At 41.6% G+C, this 14,173-nt stretch overlaps 1 protein-coding gene across 1 annotated transcript in view; it reads right to left on the bottom strand.

Annotated features, from left to right (window-relative positions):
• LOC134537022 (glycoprotein-N-acetylgalactosamine 3-beta-galactosyltransferase 1-like) overlaps positions 1-14,173 on the bottom strand; it is a 49,971-nt gene that overhangs the window by 16,714 nt on the left and 19,084 nt on the right. The window contains exons 3-5 of the mRNA XM_063377215.1: positions 7,057-7,186; positions 4,447-4,556; positions 194-346 (exon numbers count right to left, since the gene is read on the bottom strand). Of these exons, the coding sequence (XP_063233285.1) occupies positions 194-346; positions 4,447-4,556; positions 7,057-7,186 (393 nt within the window). The remainder of the gene's footprint in view (positions 1-193; positions 347-4,446; positions 4,557-7,056; positions 7,187-14,173) is intronic.

The raw sequence follows: 14,173 nt of genomic DNA, 5'->3' as shown, positions 1-14,173 counted from the left end.
TCGAAAACGTTTTCACACTCGTAACAATACTTTAATGCTAAAATAAAATCTAAAAGTAGAACCGCTGACTAAAGATTTTTTTTTTTTTCCATCGCTGGCTCCTAGATTGTGCGCCCGGCCAGGAAACTTCCAGAGACTTCGTGGATGGGTATGTGAATGAGTCACCGGTGGCGAGATGGGCCCGGAGACTCACCGTTGGAGCTGCTCATGAAGAGCAGCACGTTGCAGCGCCGGCCCCAGGTCGCCTTCACGTGGCGCGCCTTCTTCTCGTGGTTGGAGGGCGACGTCATCACCCAGCACAGCACGCGCACCTTCCGCGCCAGCTGCCTCGCCACCAGGTCCTCGTCTGCGCAGCCACACGTCGCCTCCAGCAGGGGACGCACCACAACGCCGAAATGCCAAACTGACCACAATGCCGACAGCTATAAAACTGCTGTGTACCACAACGCCAAATTACCACAACGCCGAAATACACTAACGCCGAAAAATGTCATTGCAGGACTGCCACAAAGGTTAGGCTAGGTTAGACTAGGTTAGGTTGGACTAGGTTAGGTTGGACTAGGTTAGGCTAGGTTAGGCTAGGTTAGGCTAGGCTAGGTTAGGCTAGGATAGGCTAGGTTAAGTTAGGTTAGGTTACGTTAGGTTAAGTTAGGTTAGGTTATATTACGCTAGGTTAGGATAGGTTTGATTGTGGTATTTCGGCGTTAAGGTACATTTAAGAAACACACACAAATTCATTCAGTTGTTATTTCGGCATTGTGGTACACAGCAGTTTTCTAGCTGTCGGCGTTGTGGTCAATTTAGACATTCGGCATTATGGTATTTCGGCGTTGTAGTAACGACCCAGCTGTGCACCGCGGGAGCTGTGCTCGCTGTAGCGGGTGGAAAACCCCCTTAACCCCTCCCCACTCCACGCATCACCGCCCCTCGACGCTGTTATACATCACTGAGCGGCCTTGGGAATTCCGCGGGCCGCCGCAAGGAGCAGCGTGAAATGACACCCTTCTGGACTGTACATACAGTCGTTCGTATCCTTATATCTTACTTTGACTTTATTTAGGCTTTAAGGCTCAGTCTCGCATACCTTCGTGATTATAATTTGAACTTTTTTGTCATTAGGTCATTACTTTTATTTAAAGGATATTCGTAACATTTACATTTTTTTTTCTGCTACAAATATTTTCAACACATATTCACTCAATGTAATATCACGGGTGTAAAATGTTACGCAAGTGATGACTATTACGAAGACTTGCAAGCCCTTTTACACCCATCAAATAGCAAGTGACTATCTGTAGCAGAGCAACTAATGTAGGGTAGGATTCGAGTTATAATGTTATAAACGGCCCTTAAATAAACGTAACTACGTAAAAAAAAATGAAAACAATCAACATGGCAGGAGAGAACGAGCGCAAGTGTCTTCGACATCAAGGCCACCAGAGAAGTCGGCACTCGATGGCACGGAAGCAATAATGGCTGATGACTGTTAATACCATTTATAGATTGTGAGCACCATGAACACTATCAATTAAATTGTTAATAAAATAACTATTTTAGGTACGTGTTAGAATTGCACAGGAATCAATATTTAATTGAATTTAAAAGGTTGCTCTAAAATGACTAGAATTGCCAAATGAATATACAACAGTGAATTAATTACTATGATCTTACAAGTTGTTGGCAATCTTTATGCGACCCAGCAGTGTATCCTTGTATGAAAGTACATACATGATACCTGTCCTGTAAATACGGGAATAAAAAAATAATAGAAATGTTAAAATTTTTTGAAGACAGGTCATTCGCAGACACATTACTACAGACTGTCTTACCGTTAGCTGTTCTGGTGGCTCAGAGTCGTACAACAGGAGACCACTGGATGTTTCGTCTCAGCGTACGGGCGTGCGAGGCTATTGAAATTAACTATTCTACTGATGTTCCGGAGTGATGGTCAGAAGATTGCGCCTCCTTCAGCAGCTGAAAATTTACTAGTGCACCGATCTCACTGATGAAGACTCCAGATCTGACGACTAGATAGGGCAGGGACTGCGTCTCCTTGGGCTCTGCGTTGACGTGTAGTCTGTATACGACCGGCGCGGAAGTTATCACTTCCAATATTTGCTGGGACTAAATCAATACTGCTAGCTACACGTCGTGAAAGTTGGTAACTCTATTTGGTCCCTGTGCGGGGCTTCGAAGAGCAGAAGCCATCTTGCTTCATCGACAGCTAGAGCTATAATCCCTTCATTGTAAGGATGGTTTTCAACCACTATCTACTTGGAAGCTATTGCAAAATAGTTAAATCAACTATGAATGTGTATCTCGTGCGGTCACACACTGAAAAGGAATAAAACTAATGAAATATAACAGCTTGAATATAATTCCTCTCCGGATAACGATGGAACTGTAAGAAAACTAGCAACAATATGGCTGGGTTACTAACTCGATACATTTGCAAACAACAGAACAATATTAAACTTTAGCTCAATGACAAGATCAGTGTTACCATGTTAACTGAACAAAAATGTATATTAAATAAATCAAGACGTGTGGTTAATTGGCTGAAAACCCTGAGCAATCTGTGATGATACCATTGAATCAAACAAGACGTGTGGTAAATTGGCTGAAAACCCTGAGCAATCTGTGAAGATATTATTGAATAAAATATGACAAATAAAAAATTCTGATTAATCAAACTAGCCTATATGTCATGAAAAGCCTGATTAATGGGGTATCACCTGACTAATAGGTTATCCCCAGATAAAGGAGTATTGGTCAATTAGTGGGGAACTGTCTGATTCATCAAACCTTATTTAATGTGTTGACGAATTGAGTTTGATGCCCCTATAAAAATAAAAATTTCAAAATTTTACTATAGAGGAAGAATCAACCTGCTTTGATTCTTGCTTTCAGTCCACTGAAATCTAAGGATTTTGCAGATTCCTTAATTGGAATCAACCCAACATTAGTTACAACCTCCACAAGGTATGGTTTATAATTTTAAGCCCAATTGTGAAGCAAAAAAAAAAACCTTGTATGCTGAACAACATCACTTGCTAAAAAAAAAAACCAATCTCTCTCTCTCTATATATATATACACACACACATACACACACACTCACTCACACACACACACTCACTCACACACACACACACATAGACACACACAAAGTAGTCCCTTGCTGAAATAAATACAAACAAAATAAATATGTACATACTTCTTGCATGGAGTGAGCGAGAGCTTGATAGGGCATGCGTGAGTACATAGTTCTGTGCATTTCTCTTCTGTACTCTCGCAGAGGAACTGACACGGCCAGAGTGGTCTCAGCAGGGGCATTATGGGAATGTGGGAAACATTAGACCATATCCCCCAATGTTCCTCCCAAAATTTCATGTAATAGCTACAGATTCTTGCACCGAAAGTTAATTTAAAAAAAAAAACTCCTACCAGCCAACCTACGTAGTGCAGTTGTTTGAAGCGTCATCTTTGGTACGAGGGATTATGGGTTGGAATGGCGTGTAAGGCATGGATGTTTGTGGCATTTTTAATAGTAAGATTAGGTTAAGTATAGTTTGTATGCCACCTCTCCCCTCTCTCTCTCCTAATTAGCCTAAGAGCATATAAGCAAGACATCAAAATAAACTTAATAAAGTATAATAACATTTTAAAAATCACTACCCCCCCCCCCCTTTTTTTTGATGTGATAACGTCTTGTAAATCAATGAACGCCGGCTGCACGCACGAAAAAGCAGGACTCATTGTCACGTTCCGCCTGAGCCGAGCGTGCCAGAACCGGCCGACCACCGTGCGAGAAAATCTTCTATAATATCAAAACAGGCTAAGGCGGGCTTTTCAACTAATTGTTCGTGATTATATTTAAACAAATTATTTAAATAAAATTTGCAAATTACTGTAAATAATATCTGAAAATTAAAAAAAAGTATGCAATTTTTCATCAATGTTTTCACATGACGTTATCACGTACGATTATCGTCCGTAAACCGACTTTACAGGCAACCCCCCTTTTTTTCCCAAAAATGAAACAGTGGTTCCGCCCCTGACTCTGAGCTACGCATGCCTGGCATCAGTGGCGTAGCCAGGATTTGTGTATGGGGGGTGTTAAGAAGCATGGCCCCCCCCCCCCCCCCCCCGTATTAAAGCGGGGGTCCGGGGGTCCTCCCCCGGGAAAATTTGGATTTTAAGGTGTAAAATAGTGCTATTTTAGCAGTTTCGGTACTTAAATTTAAATATTGTAATGGTAAAATTTTTATTAATTTTAATATGAAATTTGTTTGAGTGATGAATAAGAAATTAATTAAAGATTTGGTGCTAAGGGGGGGGGGGGGGGTTGAAACCCTAAAACCCCCCCCTGGCTACGCCCCTGCCTGGCATACGGGCGCGGGAGGGCACAGGACATGTTCAACCCGGCTGTGGGCCTGGGGACGCACCTTTGTGGAACTCCTCGTCGTGATTGTGGGACCCGACGCTCACCATCTCGGGCAGTGTCGCGTCCTCCATGTCGCTGTGGTGGTGGGGGTCACGGGGACGGGAGGCGCGGCTGCGAGAGGGCAAGGAACACGCAACAAATTAGAGCTGAGCTGCAGCAAACCGTATGTATTCGGTACCGAGTTACGGGTGCGCCGTCCAGTAACGAGCAACGAAACGTTACACACGAATTGCATTTCGTTGCTCGCATTTTTCGTATGTTTCACGCACGCGCGCGCTTATTCGATGAATTTACGTTACAAAGAACAATGTTTGTTTATTAAGTAAAGTATAATTTCGAAATTCGTCATCCAACTTTTTTACGTACTGTTTATTAAAGGTATTGTGTGTGTAAACAAAGTTTGAGATTGGAACAGAAACAACGTAAGAAAGATTTTTTACAAATTAGAAATATGTATGTTTTTGTTTTTTATTATAGTGTATTTTCACGTTTTTTTATGGTTCTTATCTTAAAAGCAGGGGCGCAACAACTAAATTTCCAAAGGGGGGCAATATACCTTTTTATAAAGAATCATCGATCCCCCCTATTGAAGTGGGGGGGTCAGGGGGTCCTCCCCCGGGAAAATTTGTATTTCAAGGTGGAAAATGGTGCTATTTAAGCAGTTTTATTATCTAAAAATTGATTACACAGCAATTTTCTTTGCCCCCACTTCAAGGTTTCAGAGGGGGGGGCAAAATACCCTTGCCCCCCCTGTTGTTGCGCCCCTGCTTAAAAGAGATAATATAATAAAGCCGCTATAATGAGATTTAATTGTTTCTTGGTTAACAAAAACTGTTAATTATCAAATATTGTTTATATTCTATTTATTATTATTTACGCGACGTCATACTGTACGCGTACGCAATACGACTCGATTCGTTGCTGTAACATAACATAGCATGTCATGCGGTATCAGAAATAATTAGTAACGTAACGATACGAAAGTAACGAGTACTAATTGTTATAGTAACGAATACATACGGGTACACTTTTTTTCGTTACTTTTACACCTCTACAACAAATACAGCAATCCACCTTCAACCTCCACAACCAGTTCTTCCGACTGTTCAAGTTTGCTAAACCGTTGGACCACTTCCGCACATCAGAACATGTCTGCTTCCGTTTACTCAATGGCTAGAATTTTTTAATAGGCCTATATAAATATTTACTTTAAATATGAACTAAAATAAATATTATATAGGCCTATACATACTTTTTTTTAATTTTTAATATATTAAAATAACATAAAGAGTTATGAATTAAATTTCAACTTTAATTCATAATGATTAGCATTTTAAGTGATCTTATTATTTCAGTTTTATCACCTAATATGAGCACTTTGATGTTTCAGACATTGCAATATTAAAATGTTTTCATTCGGAACTATTGTAGAACAGGTTATTTTAAGTCGAATTTTTAGTTTGGAAGATCAACACACGTTGATTCCCAGTGTTCAGGTCAGCTGAAACAAAATATAATATAATTCTTACGTCTGCCAAAAAGTCAAGGTGTTAAAGCAAATGCTTTTGGATAGAGTAACAATGGTTACACAACAATAGTGACATCGGTTGGTTGGAACAAATCTTGTAAAAAACAAAGGTATAAAGTCCATTCAAGTTTGTATTATTATAATATTCAAACCGAAGAAATTATTGGCACTACATACATGATTTCTACAGTATCAATTAATGATATTTGTGTCATAAATAAAATGCATGAATGTGTTTAGTATTAAAATTTAACATTTACGATTGTATTAAAGTAGAATTTCAGAGAAGGGCTGATAAACAACTTAAAGTTTCAGCACTTCAGAATCAAAATATCTATGTTTTTTTTTATTATTTTATTTTTATTTTTACAAAATATTGCATGACTATCCAATATTTTTACTTGGACAAGAGCACCCACTAATGACAGATCTCTACAGTATTTGAAATAGTAGATTAAATTCTAGCATGATATTAACTTCAATGCTAAATACAAATTCAAGTTTCTAAAGTGTGTGTCTATACACACACACACACACACATACACACACACACAGTACACTCCCGATTATCCGCGAAATGAAGTGGCAGGGCCACAGCGGATAGTGAAAATCGCGGATAAACCCGCAAAACAGCCGAAAATGGGAAACAAAAAAGGAAACATTAACTTCAACTTAAAAATCTAAAACTTTATGTACAGTAAAAGTTACAATCAACAGTAAAAAATTTTAAATGATGATGATAAGTTTTAGTATTTTACTGAATTATTAACATACAATACATTTCAGTAATGTAAACATAAAAGTGCTCAACCATATGACTAGATACAAAGCGCTACAGAGACAAAAATAGCAACGCATGCCAGCCTACTGCGTGAGTTCCGAGAAGGCCTGTGGCGTTTTACTGTAAACTGCACGCAATACACTCGTCAGTAGAGATCAAATTTGCTCACTTGTAATAAAATACAGGTTTACGCATGTGCTGTATTTTTTCGTAGCATGCGCGGATCATCCGCCCACGGATAATAGGGAATTTACTGTGTATATATATAACATCAACACAGGGTGTTTGAAGAGCGGTGTTACCTGGTAAGAGTCCAGGGCAGGTTCTCCACGGTGTAATGGCTGGTGACCATCAGGATGTAGGCGAAGCTGAACCCGCAGAATATCCCCACGGCCAGGGGGATGAACGTGCGGCTCACCGACGGCTTGAACACTGCACACGAGACAGTGGAGTGAAGGGTGAAGGCCTCCCTTGCCTCCGGGAGTCAACCAGGAGCAGCGGCCGACCCAGCTACAAGTGTCCGGGGGGGAGGGGGGGTGACCGGAGGGTTTTGGGCAGCATGGGACACCTCTGTGAAATGGCGGGTTCAAAATTTCGTAAAAAGATCTCCCCGTTTGAGTCATGATTTCATATTTATGGTAATCACAGATAAACTTCTAAACATTTAAAATGGTTTAACTTTCACGAAATTAAATATAAATATATACATTGCATACATTTTTCATAATTTGCTGAGGCAATGATACTGGCTACTTAAAGATAGAGGTTTTTTTTAATGTCTATTTCAAAAACTTAATTTCATTTTGCTTAGCTGTCAAACTCCTCTCAAATTTGAGGAATTTTAAAGGCCAGGAAAAATTAAATAAAAATTTCTGAAAGAAATCCTAACTGTTTCTTGAAGTGGCCAGTAGCAGGTCCGCCGCGCGTAGCAGCATGAATTGACGCCGCCCTTCTGAACTGTTTGGGCGTCGGGTCGGCCCGGGATGACGCGACTCGCCACAGAGGTTCTCGTCGGTTCGGGAAAGGTACCTCAAGCGACGCTGGCCTCCGCGTGAGTGGCGTGAATCCCGCGACGGTATGTGGACAAGAAAGATGGCTGCCGACGAGCTTAATGATGCAATGGCTTTCTTGGCCGAAATGAATCATAAAATAGAGGAAATGAAGAAGGGTCAGGATGAAATGAAGAATGGCCAAGAAGAGATGAAGAATTGACAAGAACAAATAAATTATGTCCAAGAAGAAATTAAGAATGAAATGGAAGAACTGCCAAGAAGAGCTGAGAAATGCCATGAAGACCGAGATAGAGGACATCAAGAAGAACCAAGACGAAATGAAGAAGATCGATGAAACTAGCAGCCAGTTGGAAGGCAAAGTGCAGAGTTTGGAACAGCACCTTGCACATCAAGAACAGCAACTCGTACAACAATAACAGCAACTTACTGGCCATCAACAGCAGTTAATTCACATTGAACAGGCAACCGAACAACGAGTAGCAGCTGTAACTGAAGAGTGTAGTCGGATGATCTGCTACGAAACGGAATAGGTATTCCGGAGACGCTAATTTCTTGATATTGGAGGCTTTTTTTGGGTGCTTCACTATATGAGCTATCATAATCTCTCGTGATAATTATTAGACTTTGTTTGATCTGAAGCAGCTTTTTATCTAGGTGGTTTCAGTTCGAGAGTCCGTGAGTAAGGGTTTTAAAACTATTCTCTCTCACGTAGTGATTTTACAGATTTAGATTAGTTCGTCCATGTTTTAATCTTCCGTGCTAAAAATATTACTCGGTGATTTTTCTTGTATTCCCTCAGCTTTAGAAGGAGTTTTTTTTTCTTTTTTTTTTTTCGATCTGAACATACTCAGGTTTGCGTCTCGTTCCAGTTCCCAAAAAGACGCATCATTAAGGGGTACTGAAGACCACGGGAAATCTGGTTGGTCTATAGACAAGGAATTGATAAAGGTCAATTCACAATTTTCGTTACAAGAATCAAGGAGTACCTATACGTGAATACCGAGGAGCGCACACCCGACAGCTACGAACACTCTGTCGGCACTAGATTACTTTCAAGTATACATTCTCGTTTGTCAGTTGTTACGTGTGAAGAATAATTCGTGTGAAATATTTTAGGGAAATAATGGGGCGTGGCCTTGTGTTGTACGTGAATACGTGTACGTAACAGGTAATTTTTTCTATACAAAACATAAAATACGCTATTTTTTTATTTTAACACCACATATATTCCTTGTAACTATTTTACACTAATGTTTTCTATATGCAATCGATAGATTTTGACGAGAGTTGACGATTGAAATTGAAACTAACGTCGTAGCTTCTCCGAGTCAAAAGTTACACTAAATGGAAATCTCTAAACGCAGCAAAATTACCTCAAAATGGCGGCGCTTCCCCCTCCACCGCGCGCGATGCATCAAAGTCCTCGCTTAGCGTAACGAATTTTTTGATCCTTTAGCCACCCAGTGGTGTAATTAAATTTTTGATGGAGATGATAGATATGTAGCTGCAACACCAAAATTTTTTAATTGCCTCCCACAACGGAAGCAATTTTAAAGACGTGTTCACGTCGAAAATCGAAGCGTGCGTCTCCAGTGAAGAGGACGAATAGCAAGGGTCAATGAACAGCTGTGTACACGAGCAGCAGGCATTGTTGACACAGCGCCGCCACGTTCTACAACTGTACGGAGTGTACACACGTCCTTATTGATATCGCTGAGAAGCAGTGGTGGATAGAGGGGAATAGAGAAAACATACCTCCCACTACCGGAGTTAAGAAGAATATTGCAAAATATCAGCAGTGAAGACAGCATGTTAATGTGTAGGAAGCCACTTCGACTACTGCAGGCCCCTATGTCAATAGCAACGACTGCATTGCAATGCGGCTCACAAGTAACCTAGCTAGACTTATATGTTCTTTTATTTTCGGGATGGTGAGGGGACGAAACATTAGTTTCTAAACAGGAGCCAGTACCTTTAGGGCTCTGGCCCACACGAAAAAAAAAAAAAAAAACGTTTGCTCTTAGGGCTATTAATTAATATTTTATTCATTTTTTTTGTGTGGCAAATTTCGTCACCAGATATGTAAACATTAATTGGGAGCTGTAACATCTCACAAGAGTGATGATAACTACGGACAATTACACACATGAAAATGTTACCGACAGAACAAAAAAAAATGTAAGAGAACTAGAGTGCTAAATTTACAGAAATAAACCTTAAATAATGTCAACGACAAGATAATAAATAAACCAGCAATGGTGTGTCAGACCTAGCCTTATCTACCTCACCTTTTTTTCCCCCCCGCTAACCTTTGAATGAAAGTGGCCGCAAAAGGAAATGAACCTTTATATAAGGCTGCGTTCCCTTTTACACCGACAAACACTAACTGCAGTGACGTCGGAGCCCTATAGCTCGAAACTGCCCCGGGTTGCACAACAATGATGCTTTTGGCGTCTATTTTATAGCTGCTGTCTCCCTCTCAGACTGCAGTTCAAAGTAAACACTGATACCCGGCTTGCTAATAATGTCTTATTTTATATACATAGTTGATCACAATAAATTTTAATATTTCTAATTTTACCATTTCTGATTTTTATAAAACCCTGAAATAGTTTCTACTAACAGTATTATTACAGTTGTAGTCATTCTGATAGAAAAAGATAATTAAATGCTAAACACCAATTATTCTTTCATAGGATAAACTGGCTATGCTGAAACTTTTTTTTTAAATTAAGTGACATGATTAAATTGTTAAAAACAACGGTTTAGACCAAGATGGTGTCATTTAATTACTTCTTTGTAGAAATATATATTATATTATATAATATATATTATATATTATATATAATCAGATGATACTCTTGATTAAATACAACAGGAAAACTTATTTACACGAGAGAAATTTTAAATTATACTCTACAAAATACAATTTTTCAGATACCTACATTAAAAAAAAAATAATATATCATTACATTACAAAGTTGTGTCTGGAACGTCTGCGCTCTATGGCGCAAACCGAAACAAGGACAGTGCTTGTAGCACAAATCATGCATTGGAAAGAGAGAGTTCTCAAGTGCCCGTTTAAATTCACACTGCTGTCTAAGGATGAGATGCACTATAGAGGGAGAGGTTTCCGACACGGTGATGGTGAGCTAAATGGCCGCGTTGCCGAGAACTGTCGCTCCCTGCTGGCTACGGTCACCTCAGGGGAAGCCTACGATGTATATTCTGTATTGCACAGACCCGAACAAGCCCGAATATCTACCTTCGGCCAACGTCGGGATTAAAATGATTTGACAGTAATTTTAATGTAGCTATACTAACCTAACATAACCAACCATCCACAATTTTGTAAAGTAATAAACAAAAAAAAACTGACGAAGTTGGCCGAAGGTAGATATACGGGCTTGTTCGGGTCTGTGCAATACAGAATGTACATCGTAGGTTCTTCTCACCTCAGCGCTGTCGGCAGTAAATGGAACGCTGCCCCCGGTGTGACGCGGTGCGCCCAAGGAGGAATGAGATTATCGCATCATCCAACCTCCTTGGCCGCCGGCGTGCTACCAAACGTGGACACGGATCGCGCACGAGCTGCGCAGCAGAGATGTTCCGAGACTCGTCGAGCGGCTTAAAAGTTTCATGGCGGACAGCATTTGGTCCGTTTTTTGAGATCACGAAATCTCGTAACATTTATTGGATTTAGTGCATTTAATGAGATGGTGCAAGCAAGAGCAGGAAGGTATGGTCGTGTCCAGAGAATGGGAAAAGAGAGGCTGCCTCGTGAAGTACAAAGGAAGAATGACCCCAAGGAAGACCAAAGAGGAGGTGGGAAGAGCGGGTAGTTAAAGGAGTGCAGGAAAGTGGATACGAACGTAACAGAATGGAGGGGAAAGGAATGGCGGAGGGACAGATGAAGAAGGAGGAATTTTACATTGTTGACCCGGCCGTACACAGGAAGAAGACCCCAAGATAGACCAAGGAGGAGGTGGGAAGAGCACGTAGTTAAAGGAGTGCAGGACAGCAGTGGAAAAGAAAGTAACAGAAAGGAGGAGAAAGGGATGGCGGAGGGACAGATGAAGACGGGAGGAATTTTACATTGTTGACCCGGCCGTACACAGGAAGAAGACCCCAAGATAGACCAAGGAGGAGGTGGGAAGAGCGGGTAGTTAAAGGAGTGCAGGACAGCAGTGGAAAAGAAAGTAACAGAAAGGAGGAGAAAGGGATGGCGGAGGGACAGATGAAGACGGAGGAATTTTACATTGTTGACCCGGCCGCACGTTGGAAGCTGATGATGGTGACGTAAGCCCGCGAGGGAGCTTATCCGCGCGGTGCTTCGGAAAACGGCCGCAGATCGCGGCTGGCTCACTCGCGCAAACACGCCGCAACTGCGCAAACACCGCTTGATCTCTCGCCGGCAGCGCGCACGCGTGCGAAGATTACACCGCGCGACATCAGCACGGCCCCCGCAAGGGTGGGGCTGGGTGGACCCCTGGGTCCGGGGCCCGGGACCAGCCCTGTTTATTTTCAAATGTTTAAACTATTATAATTTATTTACAAACTAGAAACACAATTGGAATATTTTATAAATAAAGCTTAGTTTGGACATATAAAATAGTAACCGTAATCATACCTGGTATTTTCAGGTTAAATAACATTGTAAAAAGAGTGTAGGTGAGAAATAACCATTAAATTATAATGTAGCACGGGGGCGTCTCCGATCCTGGGTCCAGGGCCCGTAATCGAATGTGGGGGCCATGGCCATCAGCTCACTCGTTTGCAAACCGCCCTCCTGCACGTGTCTGATTACGAACAGCATTTACGAACCACCGCACTTCCCCGTCGTATAGTTTCATTTCAAGCTTTCGTTCTCTACGTGTACATTCTAGACTGCGTAAAGGACTAGGAAAAAAAAAACAGGTGGGGTGTTTTCAACTGTCGTTTTTAAAGGCACCGAACATTTGGTACACACAGACCTGTAATAAGAATGTCCCTAACTTTTCTTTTTTTTACTGATTTTCCTTGACCAACATTTTCCAATATCCCTGACTAATTCCTTTTAAATAATTAGCATAAATTGCGATTTTTCGGAAAAAAGGAAAGAAATAAAATCTTGACTCCTCCATACCCACAGCTGTACTAGTTCTCTCTCCACTTTATTTCATAAGAGAACCTTGTATACGCCACTTTATGTTTTCACGGACGTAAGCACATCTTCAATTTCTACCACTGGAATTCCACCACCAGGATTTCATTTACGTTTCCCGACTTTCCCTGGCCATTTCGAACTGTCCTATTTTTGGCCTGATTTTACTCAAGGCAGGTAACTGCTCCCTGATGATGGCGACTGCAATGTCGATCGAAACGTCGGCGAGTTATTCGCCAAGAACGCGGCTACAACCCAGAAGCCAAGCTACTTTAGACGATGGCCGTGAAAGCCTGCGAACATTACTGATATTTACATGACTTCCCATAATGTGGACATCCTGACACGGTATTGTAAAAGGTATAGGGGCGTGCAGAGAGCATTTATCTTCAATATCCTATCAATACGATACAGTGTCATAGAGGCCGCAGGCCAGTTCTGCGCCGGCCCTCAGCCAATTCTTGAATGTTTTTTTTTGTAAGCAGACTCCTCCACTCGGATATGTTGAGTAGTTTCTTTGAATATATATATACTGTATAGAAGTCGCGAGTGGATAGGATTTACTCAACGTTTTTCAGAAGCGCATGATGAGCAGCTTGGAACTTCACCGCTGCAGTGCGCTGCCGTAACGCCCTGTATCGTCTTAGTTGCTATTTACACGTTAGAGCGCAGCGCTGTCGCCCGCTGTCATTCCCCGCACCCCTCATCCATCATTCACTGCAGCTCAACGTCGTTCTAGGGGAGGGGGAAGGGGTGTTTGAAGAGTTCGACACTTGTCCGCTAGGGACCACCACAAGTCGATGCCCTAGAGATGGTGGCGATTGCAGCGGTGAATTAACCAACTACCTCAAAACCGTATTAGAAATTTTAACCTGGGCTGGCGACTCCTATACAGTATATATATTCAAAGGTAGTTTTGAAGTCGCGTTGTTTTTCCTGGATCTTTGGGCACCGGGTGTGTGTCCGGGCGGGCTGGGTAGGCAGGGGTCTTAATGAAGTAGCGGGAGATAACATGGCTCGCGGCTCGTCAGTGCAGGCAATCAGGCTCCCGGGGCCGATAGCGAGGCAAGGTCGCCACCAACGAGGGGACACGACCAAGAACTCATACACCTCGGATAAATACTGCTGGGAATTAACACAGCGTGGTCATCACACCGGTGAGCGCCATTTGCCCTAAAAGTCATATCTCCTAAACGTCACTTGACCTAAAAAGTCACTTGGCCTAAAAGTCAGTTGCCCTAAAAGTCACTTGGCCTAACAGGC

Source organism: Bacillus rossius, chromosome 11 (genome assembly GCF_032445375.1).
Source record: "Bacillus rossius redtenbacheri isolate Brsri chromosome 11, Brsri_v3, whole genome shotgun sequence".
Classification (NCBI taxonomy): domain Eukaryota; kingdom Metazoa; phylum Arthropoda; class Insecta; order Phasmatodea; family Bacillidae; genus Bacillus; species Bacillus rossius.
Note: the sequence above shows the minus strand (reverse complement) of the source record. Positions and strands in the feature narration are given on the sequence as shown.